This window comes from Habropoda laboriosa, unplaced genomic scaffold, assembly GCF_001263275.1.
Source record: "Habropoda laboriosa isolate 0110345459 unplaced genomic scaffold, ASM126327v1 scaffold291, whole genome shotgun sequence".
In the NCBI taxonomy this organism is placed as follows: Eukaryota; Metazoa; Arthropoda; class Insecta; order Hymenoptera; family Apidae; genus Habropoda; species Habropoda laboriosa.
This window is the reverse complement of record NW_017100515.1, coordinates 1,088,446-1,089,934: the sequence shown is the minus strand read 5'-3', so window position 1 is coordinate 1,089,934 and position 1,489 is coordinate 1,088,446. Positions and strand designations below refer to the sequence as shown.

Sequence of the window (1,489 nt, the reverse complement as noted above, 5' to 3'; positions counted from 1 at the left end):
AAAAAAAAAAATTATTAATAAAAATTAGGAAAAAAATGTTTCATGGTTAACGATGAGACAACATTTTTAGGTTCCAGAAAGCAATACCGTAGCACAATTAGGATCTACGACAACAGGCGGATTAGGCCAATATATACTGGTACAGAGGACTGGTGTTGGAGACAGTGCACCGAGAGCATCTTCTGCTCCACCTCTGCCACCTCAGATTGCTGGAATGGGTGTCGGGGTGCATTTGGTACGTGGTAGACCAGCCAGCGCAGGGGAGGGTTCGCACCAAGCCGTGACATTGAAAGCAAGAGGCACCGATGGTAGGGGAGGAGGTGGCGCTGAACCTGGAGCACCCGGTATGATTATGGGTGGAGACCCACCACCCCCATGCGAATGTAATATGCGAGGTGCTATGGTAATATGCCGGCAGTGTGGCGCGTTTTGTCACGATGACTGCATCGGGCCTCAACGTATTTGTGCTACGTGTCTGATACGTTAATCATTGTTTAATGATTGTTTCTGTATAAATTGAAAGAGCAAACCGCGTGACTGGAGTGCTGAATATCAAATTGCGGATAAATGCGAACACTTAATTTCCTGGAATCCTTATTGAGAACATTGTATTGCATGAACATAAAAAACAAATAGGGCAAGCCTTTGTGCGAGCAGCCGAATTTGTTGTCCAGCACTTTAGCGGTGGTTTGCATAGCGAAGGGAATTAATGAATACAGTTGAAATGACTTGAAAAATTTCTTAAATGAATTTTTCTGTGATTCTTTTGCAGTATTAATTTGTGGTTGCTCATATGCAAAATTATTTAAGGTTTTACAATGTATCATTGTTGTTTTATTTGTTTTATAATAGTGAATGGTTTTTACAAGATTTTAATGTAATGACTTTTTGAGCAGTAATTTTTTAATTGGTTTTATGAATGATTTTAATCGGTGATTTTTTTTAAATGAAATAAAAGGTGGCGTTACCTTGATGATTTGAATCATTGAAATGTTACAACTGTATTCTTATAATTCTCGTTTAATAAGAGGGTAAAAATAAATCTCTTACAGTCAGACTCTAATACCGTCTTCCAGTAAACATCACATTCTTTAATATGCGTCTTTACTATTTATTTATTAACAGAAATTTAAGTTTATAGGAAATATTCCTGTACATGTTGATCTCAGATATTTTACTAAGGAAAATCAGAGACTTATTCTTACATATGCTCTCTTGTACTCATTTTTCTCGATAATAGCTTTCTAAGCCGCAGGGACGAGTTTTTCATTCATCACGGGATAGTTACTATAATGGAACATCTTGTACAGGAATGTTGTTTAAGAATGAATATTGATGATTAATATTATTAATCTATTGCAATGATGAAATCTGATTAGACGCTAAAAAAAAGTGTAGAATTTACATATTTTAGCTTTACCTCTTACTTCCTTGTAAACTAAATTTTCTAGGATAAATATTGGATACGTTACTTGCTTCGCATTAGCGT

At 36.1% G+C, this 1,489-nt stretch overlaps 1 protein-coding gene across 1 annotated transcript in view; it reads left to right on the top strand.

Moving 5' to 3' along the window:
- The window catches only part of LOC108576403 (polycomb protein Asx), a 4,785-nt gene extending 4,248 nt beyond the window's left edge, over nucleotides 1-537 (top strand). Inside the window, 1 exon segment of the mRNA XM_017939391.1 lies at nucleotides 71-537. Within this exon segment, the coding sequence (XP_017794880.1) occupies nucleotides 71-487 (417 nt within the window). The 3' untranslated portion in view covers nucleotides 488-537.
- The last annotated feature ends 952 nt before the right edge of the window (nucleotides 538-1,489 follow it).